Here is a 17,310-nt window from a genome sequence, read left to right as displayed (position 1 = left end):
CACAACAGTCTCTAGAATTTACTCAGAATGGTGCCAAAAACAAAAAACATCCAGTGAGCAGCAGTTCTGCAGATCGCCTTGTTGATTGGTCAACAGAGAATGGCCAGACTGGTTCGAACTATCAAAGTCTATGGTAACTCAGATAACCACTCCGTACAATTGTGGTGAGAAGAATAGCATCTCAGAATGCTGTTTTGGCGGCACGAGGGGGACCTACACAATGTTATGCAGGTGGTTTTTAATGTTGTGGTGGATTGGTGTATATGCATGTAGTGTGCCTTATTACAGGGTATTTCTTTTGAACCAATAACACCAAGCTAGTCTGAGAAGGTCTCCTGCATCAACCAGACATCATTGATCTGAAAGGTCCTGATTTCATGATAATGTCCTGTTTAGGGGATGTTTTCTCATAATGAAAGGGGCTTTTTGTAGTCAGGGATCTGAATGTAAAATGAGCCCTACCAGCTGAGCTATGCAGAAGCACTCCAAAGTAAGAGCTTCTCATTGAAAACGGGAGGTTTTGTTGTTGGTGGATTTCATGGTTGTGTAAGTGTGTGTGCTGCAGGGATGAGTGCAGCACAGACCACAGTTAAGGCTCTTTCACCTGGGAGAGACTGTGAATCATTCGTGATGGGAAATCCCTCACATTCATAATGTTGTGCTCATTCTGTTGCTTATAGCCCAGCGATCGATAGGGGAACAGGCCAACCGTATAACGAGTCAGCGGATCGGAGAGTTACTTGCCTTCCGCAATGGCTCAGAAATTGCCCTCACGTTAACCCCGGCACTAGTCACTGTTTACTGCTTAATGATTTGTGTGTGTGTGCATGTGTGTGATTTCCTTGCGCTCCATCCAGTATGTTGACCTGATGATAATTGGGCCTTGGAGAGAACACACTGTAAACCCTAATGCTCAATATAATTAATTGTTTTGAGTAGGGAAAAATTTAATCATACAAATTAGTTCAAATAAATTAACCTGGATGAGTATTTAAAACTTTCTCTTTCTTTTGAGTTCACAAAACTTACACCTTTTAAGTAACCTAAATAGTTTAATGTTTTGAGTTTAATGAACTTGTCTCTTTGAATTTACAGGAACTTAAATTTAACTGAAACTGGGAAGGCGATTTTCATTTCCCAGCATGCTTTACATGGCACTCGACAGGGAGAGTAAATGTTCAAATTAAGTGTTATATAGTTTGTCTTTGTGCAAGGTGATTGTAAAGGGAGATACTTGTTAGTGTTTAATGTTTTGTTGTGTTGTTTAGAAGTTTTGGGGGGTTACCATTATGATGAATGGGGCGCTTAAGATTAGCTTGAGGACAGGTACAATGTTAGATTGATATACTTGTTGAGCAGTTGCTATGCTTATCAAAGCATGGTTTATCCAAATAGCATGTGTAATGGTGGCCAGCTGATAGATAGCTGTGCAATGTGTATAAACCTCTCTCTCTTGGCATCAAGAGGTGCACTAGTAACTGACGTTAGGGGCTTTAGCCTCCTCGTTAGTGCACCCACCTCCCATGCCGGAGATGCCGGTTCAAGTCCTGTACAGAGCGGGTAGAACAGAAGCATCACACATGCATTCAGCATGCTAATATTAACTGTACTAGTTTGTTCTAGTTAGTACTAGCTAGCTCGGTTCTCTCTACTTGACATATTGACACTCAATATTGACATTAAGTTGAGTCTACATGGTGATTTTAAGTTCAGCCAAAGAGTTACATTTAAATTTAAGTACCATTAAAATGCATGAGTTAGCTTACTCAATATTTCAAGTTAAGAAAAAAATCAACACACAAGTAGTACAAAATCTAATAGTTCTGCTTAAGCTTGTAATTTATTAATTTAATTTTATGTAACAGAACTTATTTGGGTTTACAGTGCACCTAACAGAACATAACCACTAAGAAAATGTCTCTTACTGTGAATTTAATTAAATCACACCCAAACAGACACACATGTAATTGTGTTACCACAGTGCGTGTGGACTGTTGAGATATGATAGACTTGTATATTGGTCAGGCGAACATTTGGCCATTTTGAGATTACTGTATCTGCCCATAACTGTGACCGATTGGCCAGTTTACAGAAGAGGTAATTCCGTCCAGTGTTTGTTTCTCAGTTCTAAAATCTACATACAGCCATCGCAGTGAATAGATTCACATTTTCAAATGAAATGGTTTAAGTGAATTTTAAAATATTAAATATAGGAAATAAACATTGTGTACAATAAGTGTTGATTTAAATTCAGAAATTGTGTACATTGTATTTGCTATCATTAAATTTAAATTGTATTATATATAAACTGGAGTTATATAAACTGGCCACCCTGCTCTCTAGATATTGATATTGGTATTGATATCGGTCATTAAAAAAAAAAGAAAACATTAATGACAAAAATGTTAGGGTAGATTAGATGAACTGATGTTTGAATTTGGATTGTCAAACATGTTAGTACCATGGTATTTTTATACCTTGGAGTCGAGGTAGACCGATATATCGGTTTTAACAATTACTCAGGAACGAAAGTTGCTTTTTGGATTATATTTGAGATATATATACAGTTGTGCTCAAAAGTTTGCATACCCTGGGAGAATTGGTAATATATGTACCATTTTTAAAGAAAACATGAGTGAGCAGGCAAAACACATTTCTTTTATTTCTTATGGGATTCATATTCAACTGTAGGTTATAACAGAATGGCACAATCATAAAACAAAACATGGCAACAAAGAAAAAAGGAAATGACCCCTGTTCAAAAGTCTGCATACCCTTAGTTCTTAATAATGTGCATTGCCCCCTTTAGCATCAATGACAGTGTGCGGTCTTTTGTAATAGTTGTCTATGAGGCCCCAAATTCTTGCAGGTGGTATAGCTGCCCATTTGTCTTGGCAAAATGCCTCCAGGTCATGCAAAGTCTTTGGTCGTCTTGCATGAACTGCACATTTGAGATCTTCCCAGAGTGGCTCGATGATATTAAGGTCAGGAGACTGTGATGGCCATTCCAGAACCTTCACCTTTTTCTGCAGTAATCACTGGAGGGTCAACTTGGCCTTGTGCTTAGGCTCATTGTCGTGCTGGAAAGTCCAAGAGCGTCCCATGTGCAGCTTTCGTGCAGAAGAATGCAAATTGTCTGCCAGTATTTTCTGATAACATGCTGCATTCATCTTGCCATCAATTTTCACAAGATTCCCCATGCCTTTAGAGCTCACACACCCCAAAACATCAGTGAGCCACCACCATGCTTCACAGTGGGGATGGTATTCTTTTCACTATAGGCCTTGTTGACCCCTCTCCAAACATAGCGCTTATGGTTGTGACCATAAAGCTCTATTTTGGTCTCGTCACTCCAAATTACAGTGTGCCAGAAGCTGTGAGGCGTGTCAAGGTGTTGTCGGGCATATTGTAACTGGGCTTTTTTGTGGCATTGGCACAGTAAAGGATTCTTTCTGGCAACTCGACCATGCAGCTCATTTTTGTTAAAGTATCATCGTATTGTGCTCCTTGAAACAACCACACTGTCTTTTTCCAGAGCAGCCTGTATTTCTCCTGAGGTTACCTGTGGGTTTTTCTTTGTATCCTGAACAATTCTTCTGGCAGTTTTGGCTGAAATCTTTCTTGGTCTACCTGACCTTGGCTTGGTATCAAGAGATCCCCAAATTTTCCACTTCTTAATAAGTGATTGAACAATACTGACTGGCATTTTCAAGGCTTTGGATATCTTTTTATATCCTTTTCCATCTTTATAAAGTTCCATTACCTTGTTACGCAGGTCTTTTGACAGTTCTTTTCTGCTCCCCATGGCTCAGTATCTAGCCTGCTCAGTGCATCCACGTGAGAGCTAACAAACTCATTGACTGTTTATACACAGACACTAATTGCAATTTAAAAAGCCACAGGTGTGGGAAATTAACTTTTAATTGCCATTTAAACCTGTGTGTGTCACCTTGTGTGTCTGTAACAAGGCCAAACATTCAAGGGAATGTAAAATTTTGTACAGGGCCATTTGGGTGGTAAATCATTATGATTTAAAAAGGAGCCAAACAACTCTGTGATAATAAATGGCTTCATATGTTCACTATCCTTAAATAAAAGCTAGTTTTTTTTTTTTAATGATCAGTCATATTTTCTTATAATGTCTTATAATTCCTCTGTGTTCCTCCATGGACCAGTCTGGAGGATTCTACAGCAAAACGGCTTAGTTCTATATAACAGCAGCCTCGAGGTGAAACAGCAGCCTCTTTGAAACCTTGTGGGGATTTCCTATATATCTAAATCTTTTATCATTGACAATGTTCATCCATATTTTTACCCTCACTTTAATGTATATTTTGTTATTTTGATTAGATAATTAAGTGCAAGAGCATGCAAAGAAAAACTGTGAATATATGGAAACATCTCCCATCAGCACATTGTGTCTCAAACTTCATAACTTCATAAATCGTACTCCTCATTAAACCTCATTCGGTGAAATATAACCTTTAATCTGGTGAATATATAGACTATAAAAGCTTAATTTGGTTAATAAGCATTTTAGGACCCACGTTTTACATCTTCTCTATGTTTGTTTGAAAAATAAGCTACATAAGGGATTTTATTCAATTTGGACTCCTGAACCTCTGTGTCTGTGCCCTTTATAGTAAGAAAAGACTAATATATTATTATTATTATTTTATTAATCTATTTTAAAAACTATTGGCCGTATAATCGGTTATCAGGCTTTTCCCCAGGGGCGGATTTACGATTTCTGAGGCCCCAAGTAACCGATCAACCCGGGGTCCCATTTCAAAATGTTTTGCTTAAAAAGTAACAACAAAATTGATTTTAAATCATAATTTTAAATGCATCCTATCAGCCGTTGTAGCCAAGTACATTCAAAATGTTTACTGAACCATAAAAAATCTAGATAAAGTTAATTAATGCATGTTTTCCAGTTTTTCACAATACAGTGATAAATAAAATAAAATAAAATATTTACCTGCATATATAAACATTTTTTATGAACAGGGTGTGTAAATGCTACTTCACTTGCTAACATTTTGGAATTCAGTTTTTATTTATTATTATTATAAGCCAACAATAATTTATTGTTGTCCAGTTTGTCATTATAATTTGATACAGTATTATTATTATTACTTTGAGGATTTGTTGTATACAATAGTAATATATTTCTGTCTTTCACCAGGACCTTATATTCTGACGCTGCAGTGTATTGTTCAACATGTTGCAAAAGGCTGTATTTTATGTTAGCATCATTGGCAACATTCGTTACAGTATTGTAACAGTAGACATACAAGGCATGGCGGCCCCTCAGCACACTAGAGCAGAAGGAAAAAAAACATTGCTGAAAGCGCTGAAACTTTGCATGGTGCAGAACAATCTGGAATAATGTTAAACAATGTAACAGTCACCTCTTTGCAACCTGAACTTGTTCAGAATGTTAAATCTTTGTTACACATGTGCTAAAAAAATCAATCTAGACGTAACGCAATGAATGAAACAGAACACAGGTGTCTCGACATGCGTTTTTGAGACCTGAAGTTCTTTTTAACTTTTGACACTGTGTCTAAAAATGTGCCGGTTCTGTGAGACACTGAAGAAACAGCGAGACGCAGTGCAGCAGGCATGGATGTTCATCCAGCGCATGTTTACATAGGAAAACAATGGAAAAACAGAGCAGACGTGGGCAAAAAACACGTTCTGTATGAACGGCCCCTAACTCATCCATTCGCATGTATCTGTGAGTGAGAGCACGTGGGCGAAACAAGTTCGAAAGGCCTGTATATTGTTTTCATAAATTACAAACCCGAACTAAAAGTCCTACTTGAAAATCTGACCCAATCCGGTGGACCTCTAACATGAACAGCTCTGAGAGCGCTGACAACAGCATATTCGTGCGTGACAACAGAACAACATGTGACATGCTACCCCTCAAGCGTTTTTTGCGGAGCTTTCCTAATGGGGCGGGGCCCCCGATGTCCGGGGCCCCACACAATTGCGTGGTTTGCGTGGTGGTTAAAACCGCTACTGCTTTTCCCATTACCTTAGTGATTGGTATCGGCAAACTATTGGTCGAGCTCTACCTTGGAGTGCCATGTAAATACCGCATCTAAATACAGTAATCTTTCATTTCCATGATATTTATGAAAGTAACAAGGCTGGTATTCAGATTCAATAATTGCACCTTGGTACCACCACAGTACTTTTTAAAGGGTTTATTTCAAATGTATCTCTTATTTGTGTACCTAATCATACGGGGGGATGAATTTTCTACTTTCATGTAAACAAATGTCACAAAAGGTCCACAAAAATTATCTTTCCTCCGCCATCAAAAGTAATGCATTCAGTGCTGCTTTCATCTGGCTACTTTTAGCTTCTTTTTACAAATAATGATATGTCTTTGTCTGGCTTTCAGGGACCCCATCAGAGAGACAGTAGAAGAGAAATTGACAGTGCATCCATTTGTTTTCCCTAAGAGGCAGGATGGCAGTTGTTATAACACCCAAACTGTCTGATTACAATCCATTCCCTGCAGAGTTATGATACCATATAAAGCAGTCCTCTGGTTGGCTCTGACAGTGGGGAATCAGACATGGCACGTAACGCATCACAAATAATAAGGAAGTAAGAGAGAGAGACTACATTGACTGCCAGTGTAAAGCTCTTGTGTGCTTTTTGGTTTAGGCCAGATATATTTACTGTATGTTCAGGAGAGCCTTAATTTATTAGCGGCAAAGGCACCTATTGTATGTTTTATATTCTTTTTGTTATTGTTCCATACGTGAGTCTATGACAGCTTCTAGAACTGTGTGAAAAGTTGTAAAACTTAGTACAATATCTGGGGAAGGATTTCAATTATCCTGTGCCAAATTGGTGTCCCTTACACAAGCCCCTAGCGCCACCATCAGTTCAAAATGTACAATGTTTTAGTTTATACCTCTTGAACTGAATAGCCTTGAAAATAATAATAATAATAATTATATTCAGTAGTTTTGAGAGTCAAATCCACCTTGTAGTTTCAAGTTCTGTCTGACTAGATTTTCCAATATTTTTAAATATTTCGAAAATGTACTTTTTCAGACTCCTACAATTTTCATTAGATCTTTCTCAAATTTTTGTCAAAATTTGAGAACTTAGTGAAAAGTAATTTTATATATATATATATATATATATACATATATAAGGATATACTAGACCGTTTGTGTGTAACACATCACCAAATTTGATGGCACCTATTGTATTTGGTGTTCTTTTTATTGTATTTACATATGTGAGTCTATGGCAGCCCCTAGAACTGGGTGAAAAGTTGTAAAAATGGGCACAATAATTGGGGAAGGCCTCAACTTCTCCCATGCCAAATTTGGTGACTCTTACTCAAACCCTCTAGCGCCACCATCAGTTCAAAATTTCACATTTTAGTTCATACCTTTTGAACTGAATTTTGAAATTTTTTGAAAATTTACTTTTTCTAACTCCTCCTAAAATTTTAATTGGATCTTCCCCAAATTTCGGTCTTAGAATCTTTTGAACGTGGTAAAAATGTTCTTTTATAAAAGAGTTTGATTTATACCAGAACATTGTTGTTTAATGCTTCAACAAATTTGATGGTTAGGACACCAAAAATTGCTTGGCAACCCTTTGGTGGATTGAAACAAAACTTGGTGTAGTCATTGCCACCATTTGGTACCTGACCAGTTTGGAGGCAGCGTCACCTGCTGGTCAAGAGTTCATAAGGTTCATTATATAATTGTTAATGCAATGTGTATGGGCCCCAATATATTTTAGTTATAACATGATCCTGTCTGCTCTGTCTTTCATCGCGCAGGTACTTTGTGCTGGACCCTGAGCTTGTCCAGCTGCAGTATTTCATCAGTGAGCACAGTAAGAACCAGAAGCCTAGAGGCTCGCTGCCCCTCATTGGCTCCTCAGTGGCCCCAAGTGACGAGTTTCCCTTCATGTTCACGGTCTTTGCTGCAAATGGAGATCTCTTCAAACTGCGAGGTCAGAGTCTCTCTTGCTTTTAAAAGAACAGCCAAAAAATTATAATTCTGCCATCAGTTACACATGTCAATCCAAACCTGTGTGACTTTCTTCCTTATGGATACATAAAAAGAGAAATTAGACAGAATTTCCAAGATGCTCTTTTCCATACAACTAAATCATAGAGTTACTAGGAGCTTGCAAGCTCCAAATAGGGCAAAAACATTATTAATGTTGTCTATACGATTTATGTGATTCATGCGTCCTCAAATTGAAACTTGGTGCATTGTGATCAGTTCCGAGACTTGCGAGAAATAATGGCCTTAAAGGGATAGTTCACCCAAAAATGAGAATTCTCTCATCATTTACTCATCATGGCATCCCAGATGTGTATGACTTTCTTTCTTCAGCTTAATACAAACAAAGATTTTTAGAAGAAAATCTTAGCTCTGGTGCAATTCAATGCAAATGATGGACAGAACTTTGAAGCTCCAAAAAAGACATGAAGACAGAATAAAAGTACTCCATATGACTCAAGTGGTTAAATCCATGTCTTCCTAATGGATATGATAGGAAAGGGTGAGATACAGATCAATATTTAAGTGCTTTTTTACCTTAAATTATCCTTCCTGCCCAGTAGGTTGAGATATGCAATAAAGAATGAGAATGCGAAGAATAAGAATTAACAGTGTGAAAACTGAAAATGGAGATGTATAGGAAAAATAGGACTTCAGTTTTGTTCTGTTTCTCACCCACACTAATCATATCACTTCTGAATGAACACATGGATTTAACCACTGGAGTCGTATGGATTACTTTATGGTTTATGCTGCCTTGATATGCCTACTGGACCTTCAATGTTTACTTTTATTGAGTAGATCTACAGAGCTCAGATATTCTTCTAAATATCTTTGTTTGTGTTCTGTAGAAGAAAGAAAGTCATACACTTTTGGGATGGCATTAGGTTGAGTAAATTATGAGAGAATATTTATTTTTGGGTGAACTATCCCTTTAAGCACCAATTAACATCAAATACGGCACAACACATCTTCATGCCCCGTATTTGAATATACAGTACAATATTTTAGAGCTGCTGAACATTCTTCAAAACTTCTTCTTTTTTGTTTACTGAAGAAAGGAAGTCAAAAGTGTTTGAAATGGCATGAAGATGAGTAAATAATGGCAGAATTTTCATTTTTGGGTGAACTTGAACATCTGTGTCCAGTTTGATCCTTGCTGTCTCCATTCTCCTCTAACTTCAGCCCTTCTCACATTTTACACTACTGGAGACCTTTTATACTGCATCTCTAAGGAAGTATCTCTTTGGCATCTGATGTCCCCTCAGGCATGCCCTCTCCTACCTTTCATCCAAATGCACCTTTATGCTTTAGTTGTTCACATTCACCCCTTCTCTACTGCCTCTACCATACCAGATTAGATCTCTATCCTTTCCCCTCTGTCTCTCTCTCTCTCTCCCTCCTCTCTTTCTCTTTGTCATATGAAATATGCCAAGAGTCTTGGTTAACATTCACTGTATGCCACAGTCTTTCATGATGATTTTACATCAAAATTCCTATTCTCTTTGGTCTGGGGCGACTCAGAGAACTCATTTAGACTGTGTCAGGAGTTTACAAGCCACCAGCGAATTCGGCCATTTGGCAAAGGCAATTTCAGAGTGATTTTGAGAGTTTGAATTTCGCTGAGAAAAAGCCGTCACCTCCAGCGCAATTCCCAGTGGTTTGACAGGCTCACCACGGGGTGTTGTTCCCGGTGTTCTAAAATGGTAATCTGCAGGTGCTACTTTTCTCATTTCACAACTTCTCAGTCACCCCAGGTTGCAGACAAACCACAAATTGAGTTTTTCTGTCTTTCGTCACCTTGTCGCTGAAAACTCTTGCACACTGCATTTGTGTAATCATACCTAATAGACCTAATGGTTGATTAAGAAACTGGGATTTCATAGGAAATATACCCTTGTGCGACCCCACGTACACATGCGTGGACATTGTATTTTGGCTTTGCTATATGCAACGCATAATTGAAATTCATTAAAACCAACTGATCTCAGTTCAGTACACTCTGGGCTGTCAGTAAAGGGTTAAACATTCAACGCTCTGAGTCATGTGACAAAACAATATGGCACCGATCACAACGGAGTTTGTCTTTGGGAGAAATGCCAACAAAACTACATCTGGTAAGAAACATAATTAAGTTTTTACATTGACACCTGTTTGAGTCAAATGATTAGTCTCTAGTTTCATCTGATATGCCATTTTGAAAATTTGAGCAATTTATCATGAAACTGCACACTGTTAAACACAATTACCACTATAGTGTACAATAGCACTATTTTCCATTAGAAATCCTAAATTTACAGTGCAAAATCACATTGAGAATAAATGGGTTCATCCAATATTGCTTTCAGAGGCTTTATATGGAGTTAGGATGAAAATAAGGTGCATTTTGAACTGTTCTGAGACCAGTGCAGACAGACAGCACACTGGAGGTTAAGTCATTCACTAAGAGAGCAAGGGAGCATCCTATAGCTTTCCTATGCAGCCAAGTGCATTAACTCCTACCTTTCGACAACCACTTCAGTTTGAATGAATGAATGTTACATTTATATAGTGCTTTTCTGACACTACACTCAAAGCGCTTTACACAGTGAACAGGGGACTCTCCTCAACCACCACCAGTGTGCAGCATTCACCTGGATGATGTGATGGCAGCCATAGTGTGCCAGTACGCTCACCACACACCAGCTATTGGTGGAGAGGAGAGAGTAGAGTTATAGTGCCAATTAATGGATGGGGATTATTAAGAGGCCATGATTGAGAAGGGCCAATGAGGGAATTTGGCCAGGACAATGGGGTTATACCCCTGCTCTTTACGATAAGTGCCCTGGGATTTTTAATGACCACAGAGAGTCAGGACCTCGGTTTAACGTCTCATCCGAAGGATGGATTCAGGTGGCAGGATGCAGATGATGTTTGGACCACTCAATATATTTGGCAGACATGGGACAGTGACAATCAGTGTATATATATATTCACAATTTATAATATTATAGTTTTATATTAACATTGTTGGCAGTGATTGGATGATGCTGGCCATTACTTTGAATCAGAATTATCTATGCTAATTTCTGATTGGTAAAATGCATCAGCACTGGCTATCACTTGTTTGTTTGACAGTGCAAAGAGAGAACATTGAGATTTTGTTGCAAAGTAGAAAAAAACATTATGACATAAAAGTCAAATCAAGTCAAATTTTTTTTTATTTGCGTAGTTTTTTATTTTTGCTTTTCCCAATACAAATTTTTCCAAAGCAGTATTATCTGTAACATCTCAAACACAGGAATAGCCAACACTCCTGCATACATAATAAACAATTTGATTAGATCAAGATTAAAAACAAATGTGACTTTCTAACTTAAGTTAGAAAGTCTAACTTAAGTATTTTAGTTTTTCATGACCACTTTCAACTTTCTTTTCTTTTTGTTTTGCTGCTGTCCCTTTAAGACCTCTGTGTAAATGCTCTTTATGCATGGGAATTATGTAACATTGCTCACAAACGGGTTTTGGGTTTGCTGTCAGGGTTTAATATACATATAATATGTAGGTGGCACTGCCGCATACTTTAATGACATCCTCTTTGGAAATGGTCTGTTTTTTGACTGGGAAGGGAGTTTTAAGTTCTGAAGTTACAGTATACTGTATTTTGGTAGTTTATCAAGCTCTTTTATTTCAAAAGATTAAGGATATTGCATAACCAAACATTCATTGTGTTCAGCAGTGATAATCAGATTAAGTGGATAAATCAGTAATAGAGAGCATGAATGAATGTTGGCATTTAAAGTATTTGTACTTTTTTCTCCTTTTAGCTTGTGATGCCCGCGAGCAGCAGATGTGGATGACCCAACTTCAGCTGTGTGCCCGCCGCCACTCAGACAGCAGTGCCAAGGTAACCCAGTTACATTTAACTTGGCACACTGTGCCCTAATTTCCACTCTTCAAATCTCTTATTCTCTCTCTCTTGTGCTTTTGATAGCAGAATGCTTGCTTCACTTTTGATTTTGTTCACTCTGCCTTGGATGATGTTCCAACTGTCCTTTCTGTAAGAGTCTCCTTTATCCTTCCTGTCTCTGTCTGCATGTGTCTCTGTCTGGCTGACTCGCTCTCCATTTCCTCTGACCTCTCCTGGCACTTTGATGTAGTCTTGTGATTTGTGATGCTGTTGTGTTTACTCTTTCTCTCTATTCAGTGACTGGTGTGTTCAACAGAGTATAAAGATCATCATATTAAGTATAAAACACATTGTTATAATTGGCTGCATTTTCAATGAGGCCATTAGCAGGTTTATACCTGTACAGTTGAAGTCAGAAGTTTACATACTCTTAGGTTTAATTCATTAAAACTAATTTTTGAACCACTCCACAGATTTAATATTAGCAAACTATAGTTTTGGCAAGCTTTTTCAGTTCAGCCCACAAATTTGCTATCGGAATGAGGTCAAGGCTTTGAGATGGCCACTCCAATACTTTGACTTTGTTGTCCTTAAGCCATTTTGCCACAACTTTGGAGGTATGCTTGGGGTCATTGTCCATTTGGAAGACCCATTTGAGATGTTGCTTCAATATATCCACATAATTTTCCTTCCTCATGATGCCATCTATTTTGTGAAGTGCACCAGTGCCTCCTGCAGCAAAGCACCCCAACAACATGATGCTGCCACCCCCATGCTTCATGGTTGGGATGGTGTTCTTCGCTTGCAAGCCTCATCCTTTTTCCTCCAAACATAACGATGGTCATTACGGCCAAACAGTTAAATTTTTGTTTCATCAGACCAGATGATATTTCTCCAAAAATAAGATCTTTGTCCCCATGTGCACTTGCAAACTGTAGTCTGGCTTTTTTAGGCCAGTTTTGGAGCAGTGGCCTCTTCCTTGCTGAGCAGCGTTTCAGGTTATGTCGATATAGGACTGCTTTTACTGTGGATATAGATACTTGTCTACCTGTTTCCTCCAGCATCTTCACAAGGTCCTTTGCTGTTGTTCTGGGATTGATTTGCACTTTTCGCACCAAAATACATTCATCTCTAGGAGACAGAATACGTCTCCTTCCTGAGAGGTATGATGGCTGTGTGGTCCCATGGGGTTTATACTTGCGTACTATTGTTTGTTCAGATGAACATGGTACCTTCAGGCTTTTGGAAATTGCTCCCAAAGACGAACCAGACTTGTGGAGGTCCACATTTTTTTCTGAGGCCTTGGCTGATTTCTTTTGATTTTCCCATGATGTCAAGCAAAGAGGCACTGAGTTTGAAGGTAGGCCTTAAAATACTTCCAAAGGTACACCTCCAATTCAGTACACCTCCTATCAGAAGCTAACTGGCTAATTGTCTAAAGGCTTGACATAATTTTCTGGAATTTCTCAAGCTGCTTAAATGCACAGTTAACTTAGTGCATGTAAAATTCTAACCAAATGGAATTGTGATATAGTCAATTAAAAGTGAAACAATCTGTATGTAAACAGTTGTTGGAAAAATTACTTGTGTCATGCACAAAGTAGATTTCCTAAAGAACTTGCCAAAACTGTAGTTAGCTAATTTTGAATCTGTGGAGTGGTTAAATAATGCGTTTTAATTACTTCAACCTAAGTGTATGTAAACTTCTGAATTCAACTGTAGATCTTGAGTTGGCTTAAAGTGTATGTGTGTGCGTAACATGTTATTTAGTGAACAAACCCCTAACTAGAGGTTGACCAAGAGTGGATTAGCTGATTCCAATAACTAAGGTGGTGGAAAAGGCAGATGAATGATTAATCGGATGATAATTTAAAAAAAAGTTATTATTCTTTCCATGCTGTGATGGCTACAGATATAAAAGCTACAAGAGTTCAAAATAAATAAAATCCCAGATGTAATTTACTAGTTAACCAAAATTCCAATAAGAACCATAATAAAAAACAGTGCTGGCCACAGAGGAATTAGAAGAAAAAATCTGCATATATTTTTGTCAGTAACTGATAGTTCCAAAAAGCAACTATTGGCACATACAGTGCATTCATAAAGTATTCAGACCCCTTCATTTTTTCACATTTTGTTATGTTGAAGCCTTATGCTAAAATGTTTTATTTATTTTTTCACATCAGTCTACACTCCATACCCCATAATGACAAAGCAAAAACCAGACTTTTGATAACTTTGCAAATGTATTAAAAATAAAAAAAAGGGAAATATCACATTGACATAAGTATTCAGACCCTTTGCTATGACACTTGATATTTAGCTAAGGTGCATCCCATTTCTCTGGATCATCTTTGAGATGTTTCTAAACTTTGACTGGAGTCCACCTGTGGCAAATTCAATTGATTGGACATGATTTGGAAAGGCACACACCTGTCTATATAAGGTCACACAGCTGAAAATGCATATCAGAGCAAAAACAAGCCATGAGATCAAAAGAGCTGCCTGCAGAGCTCAGAGACAGGATTGTGTCGAGGCACAATTTTTGATTGGTTGAGCTCCAGAGATCATGTGTGGAGATGGGATAAGCTTGCAGAAGGACAACCATCACTGCAACACTCCACCGATCTGGGTTTTATGGCAGAGTGGCCAGACAGAAGCCTCTCCTCAGTGCAAGACACGCATGAAATTTGCAAAAAAGCACCTAAAGGACTCTTAGACTGTGAGAAACAAGATTCTCTGGTCTGATGAAACAAAGATTGAACTGTTTGGCCTCAATTCCAAACGTCATGTCTGGAGGAAACCAGGCACCGCTCATCACCTGCGCAATACCATCCCAACAGTGAAGCATGGTGGTGGTTGCATCGTACTGTGGGGGTGTTTTTCAGCGGCAGGGACTGGGGGACTGCTCAGGGTTGAAGGAAAGCTGAACGCAGCAAAATGCAGAGATATCCAAAATGAAAACCTGGTACAGAGCGCTCAGGACCTCAGACTGGGCTGAAGGTTCACTTTCTAACAGGACAATGACCCTAAGCACACAGACAAGTTAATGCAAAAGTGGCTTAGGGACAACTCTGTGAATGTCCTTGAGTGGCCCAACCAGAGCCCGGACTTGAACCCAGTCTAACATTTCTGGAGAGACCTGAAAATGGCTGTCTATCGACGGTCCCCACCCAACTTGACAGAGCTTGAGAGGATCTGCAAAGAAGAATGGCAGAAAATCCCCAAATTCAGGTGTGCAAAGCTTGTTGCATCATACCCAAAAAGACTTGAGGCTGTAATTGCTATCAAAGGTGCTTCAACTAATACGGAGTTATAAATATGGTTTTGCTTTGTCATTATGGGGTATGGTGTGTGAAAAAAAATAATTTAAAGCATTTTAGATTAAGTCTGCAACATAAAAATGTGAAGAAAAAAAAAAATGAAGGGGTCTGAATACTTTATTAATGCACTGCATATATACATGCCTACCTATAGACCCGTATATTGGTCTACCTCTACCTCTAACCCTACGTATTAAACTTGTGTAATTTGTCCCAGTCCGATTGTGCTACGGACATACAGTACTGTGCAAAATTCTTTAGCACATAAGACGTTTCACAAAGCACTTGTCTTAAGATGGTTATTTATATCTTTATATCTATAAATGTTAGAATCCCAAACATTGCTTTTGCAAATAGAAAAGATTAGAATAGAAGAACAGGGAGCCCTGCAACAGATGTCATGGCCCCCACAAAACCCCCAACTGAACACTGTGTCAGTCTGAGATTACATAAAGAGACAGAAGCAATTGAGACAGCTTAAGTAGATAGACGAACTGTGGCGAATTCTCCAAGAAGCTTGGAACATTCTACCTGCCAACAACCAAGAAAAACTGTCCAGTTGTACCTAGGAGATTTGGTGCTGTTTTAAAGGCAAAGGTGATCACACCGAATATTGATTTAGCTTTTTTTATGTTTACTGGACTTTGTATGACATTAAGTGATAAATGAAAACTATTTATGTCATTATTTTTGAAGACAAACTCACTATGCAACATTTATCACAAGTGCCTAAAACCTTTGCACATTACTGTAAATGATACCTCAAAATGTCCAGCTTGTTGAAGAGAGGTGTGCTGTTACTTTTAGACTTACATTTTGTGCCTTGCAGATGATTAAACAGGTAAAAAAAATCCCTTAGACCTACAAGGAGGGACCCTAGAGACCAGAATATTGTAGAGACTTAGAGGTGGGCTATTTTGACTTGGGCCAGTAAGCAATCACTCAGGACGGCCCATAAACTACCTATCAATGCCCTAGTGACTACCCAGAAAACCCTTGCAGCCTGGCAACACCCTTGCATTGTGCCTACAACTTTTTCAAGGACTGCTCACATTTTCTTAAAAACTGCAGAAATCTACTAATTAATATAATATAATATAATATAATATACTCTCTGATGGACAAGTAACAACAGTATGTAGTTTACAGCATTTGCTATTGTTGTAATAATGCAGTAAGTGATAAAACAAGCATGTTATCTGCACTGGTGACAGTTCACTTGATACGATCTTCTATTTTGTCCACATAGCACTATTTATCTTTATGCAAGGTAAACAATAGTTTGCATACCATGTGACAAAAACACATTGAATGACTGTTTCCAACTATTGTCTGACTATGAGCAAACAGTGATTTGTGTGCTTAACCTTTGCTGAGTTAAACTTTAAACGTTCACCTCCACTGAGTCAGATCATTAAATCATGCCTCAAAATAGATGTGCAATGAAACATTTAAATGGACATTTTGATGCAGAAATATACATTTTTCGTCCAGTGCATTCAACAGACTGATGTAAATTTGGCTCTGTTTTAGGCAGAGGCTGTTTTGTCCAATTCTTTTCATTTTCAGTGGTCTTGAGTGGCAAATTAATGATTGCTTCAGTCAGATCCAAAAAATAGTGTTTATGTTTGGTAGAGACCAGCATTCCTCACCAATTTAGAGGCTAAAATGTTGAATTTAGACTTGAGGCAGAAATCATTAAAATTATTTGACTTCTATTATCATTCATTTGCAGTGAATGTCCAACAAAATGACAGTAATACCAAAACCCAGTGTTACAGTAGCTGGTAAAGTATCTTTGAGAGCAGTCTCTTTGATTAATCAGCTTATAAACAGAGCAATTTGAAGGCACACACATCTGGGCCTGGCCTTCATCATTAGCCTAAGGCCAAAATTTTACATTACCAGTGTATTTTTACTTTACTAAGTCCAGAATACTGTATGTGCTACATATGTTTTATGGATTCTCTACATTTAAGAATTAAGTGTGCTTATTTCCTGTTGAACATAGTTATATATTTAAGCAATAATGTACAAA

The 17,310-nt window shown here is 38.1% G+C and overlaps 1 protein-coding gene across 4 annotated transcripts in view; it reads left to right on the top strand.

Moving 5' to 3' along the window:
• LOC127452507 (oxysterol-binding protein-related protein 10-like) overlaps positions 1 to 17,310 on the top strand; it is a 123,551-nt gene that overhangs the window by 2,223 nt on the left and 104,018 nt on the right. For all 4 annotated transcript variants that reach the window (XM_051717990.1, XM_051717992.1, XM_051717991.1 and 1 more), the window contains exons 2-3: positions 7,829 to 8,004; positions 11,867 to 11,946. In XM_051717990.1, the coding sequence (XP_051573950.1) occupies positions 7,829 to 8,004; positions 11,867 to 11,946 (256 nt within the window). The remainder of the gene's footprint in view (positions 1 to 7,828; positions 8,005 to 11,866; positions 11,947 to 17,310) is intronic.

Source organism: Myxocyprinus asiaticus, chromosome 15 (assembly GCF_019703515.2).
Source record: "Myxocyprinus asiaticus isolate MX2 ecotype Aquarium Trade chromosome 15, UBuf_Myxa_2, whole genome shotgun sequence".
Lineage (NCBI taxonomy): Eukaryota > Metazoa > Chordata > Actinopteri > Cypriniformes > Catostomidae > Myxocyprinus > Myxocyprinus asiaticus.
The sequence above is the reverse complement of the archived record's forward strand: the minus strand, read 5'-3'. Positions and strand labels throughout refer to the sequence as shown.